The sequence below is a fragment of the Solanum pennellii genome, chromosome 5 (genome assembly GCF_001406875.1).
Source record: "Solanum pennellii chromosome 5, SPENNV200".
Taxonomy (NCBI): Eukaryota; Viridiplantae; Streptophyta; class Magnoliopsida; order Solanales; family Solanaceae; genus Solanum; species Solanum pennellii.
The window spans coordinates 73,195,818-73,198,006 of record NC_028641.1 but is presented as its reverse complement, the minus strand read 5'-3'; the positions used below and the strand labels follow the sequence as shown (position 1 = coordinate 73,198,006).

The 2,189-nt window shown below is 28.8% G+C and overlaps 1 protein-coding gene across 1 annotated transcript; it reads left to right on the top strand.

Annotated features, from left to right (window-relative positions):
- Positions 1-826: 826 nt before the first annotated feature.
- Positions 827-1,342, top strand: LOC107019756 (B3 domain-containing protein At2g33720-like). Its single transcript, XM_015220130.1, has one exon. It carries the CDS (start codon positions 827-829, stop codon positions 1,340-1,342), a length of 516 nt encoding a protein of 171 aa, XP_015075616.1.
- The last annotated feature ends 847 nt before the right edge of the window (positions 1,343-2,189 follow it).

Sequence of the window (2,189 nt, the reverse complement as noted above, 5' to 3'; positions counted from 1 at the left end):
TTGAAATTAAAATTAAGTATATAAAAAATAGAGAGAAATATAAAAGGAAAAACTTTAAATATAAACATCTAGTGAATTAGGTAACTCAAAATTATTAAAAGACCCTTTTTATCCTCCATAATTATAATTTTACCGTAATAAATAAAGTCTTAATGCCTCTTTTTTCACATAACTCTATTTGGATAGTAATCTAAAGGAGAAAAGTAGAAAGACATATAAAAGGAAAAACTCTATATATAATGTGGCTAAATAGGTACTTCAATAATTATTAAAAGACCGTTTTTGAAATTAAAATTAAGTATATAAAAAAATAGAGAGAAATATAAAAGGAAAAACTTTAAATATAAAAATCTAGTGAATTAGGTAACTCAAAATTATTAAAAGACCCTTTTTATCCTCCATAATTATAATTTTACCGTAATAAATAAAGTCTTAATGCCTCTTTTTTCACATAACTCTATTTGGATAGTAATCTAAAGGAGAAAAGTAGAAAGAAATATAAAAGGAAAAACTTTAAATATAATGTGGCTAATTAGGTACTCCAATAATTATTAAAAGACCGTTTTTGAAATTAAAATTAAGTATATAAAAAAATAGAGAGAAATATAAAAGGAAAAATTTTAAATATAAAAATCTAGCGAATTAGGTAACTCAAAATTATTAAAAAACTATTTTTGGAATAAAAATTAAGGTTGTCAAAAAAAAAAAAACATCACCCAAAATTCTATGTTTCCGCTCAAGGTTAGAATAAAAAAAAAACCTAATTTTACTATTATAAAAAGAGTGCCACTCTCTTTTTTAATGTATCCTTCCAACAGTTTCTTCAATGTCTAATCAAAAACCCTTTCTTAGCCTTAAGAAAACATTCTTTTACAATTTTTTTCCATCAAAAGTTGAAGAAGAAACTTGCAAACTAAACAACACTGCACATGTAGTGACTCGAGAACTAATTGAAATAAGGGACATATACCCTCCCCCAAAAATCGATTTGAAAAACCCCTGGCAGATCAAGAAAAAGATTACCCGTGACGAGGTTATTGTAGGAAAACTGGTGATTCCGTTTTTTGATACGTTTGAATACATTCTCCGATATTGGACGCTGGATGCGGCCAAAAGTTTGGAGAATGGGTGTGATGTGCTTGTTGACATGTGGGATGTAACTGAGGAGAATATCCTTAAGAAGTATCAAGGTGGAAGTGTTTTCTTAAGGAAATTGCACAATGATGACTTTTATCTTTCGTGCATGATATTGTTCAACAATCGTAAATTAAATGTTGGTGATGAAATAGGACTTTATTGGGATCCTAGATCTTCAAGTTTAATGTTCAAATTACTTTCTTAGGTTAGCGCTTAGTGAAAGGACCAAAAATTTAGGACAAAAACAATATTTCATAGTCGTTTTGTTAGTATTTCTCTTTCATATAGTTGTAATAGCTGAAGATTGGAACATTTGCATTATGGAGTATGATGATTCTTCAAATCTCAATTTAGTTTGCGCAATCCCTTTTTAGTACATGTGTTTTCTTTCCTTGTTATTATATAATGCTCTTTTAATTTAGATGTGAAATTTTGAAAGCATTAATTTCTCCACCGATAGATTTCTCCTTTAAGTTGCAAACACGAATGGATACCTCCGTGATAAGTTCTCCAAGACGAACCAAAAGGTTATGTTTTGTGCACCTACAATATTGAGCAAAAAGTATCAGGATCGTACATATAAAGTTTTTCATCCCAAAAGTTAATAGATTATTTGTTTCCATCGGAATTTAGAACTAACTATTCGGGCAATTAGATCTACCAACTATATCACAAGAACTTATCGTTTCTATGACAATAAATAAGAATTTTTTTTATGTGAAAACTACCTATTAATTGAAGGGAGTATGCAGGAGAATCAAGTCCAAATCATTAGAATTCTATGAAAGTATTGAAAGCCAAGATACATTCTTGGAAGACTCCAAATTAAAATTTAGTTTTACTATTATAAATAGAGTGTCATTGCCTCATTTTGTTTAGTGTATCCTTCCAAAAGAACTTTTCATGTGTAATCAAAAGCCTTTGCTTAACCTTGAGAAAATATTTTTTTACAATTTCTTTCCATCAAAAGATGAAGAAGCTTGCAGACTTAACAAAACTTCACATGTAGTGACTCAAGAACTAACTCAGATAAGGAACATGTCACGACTCAA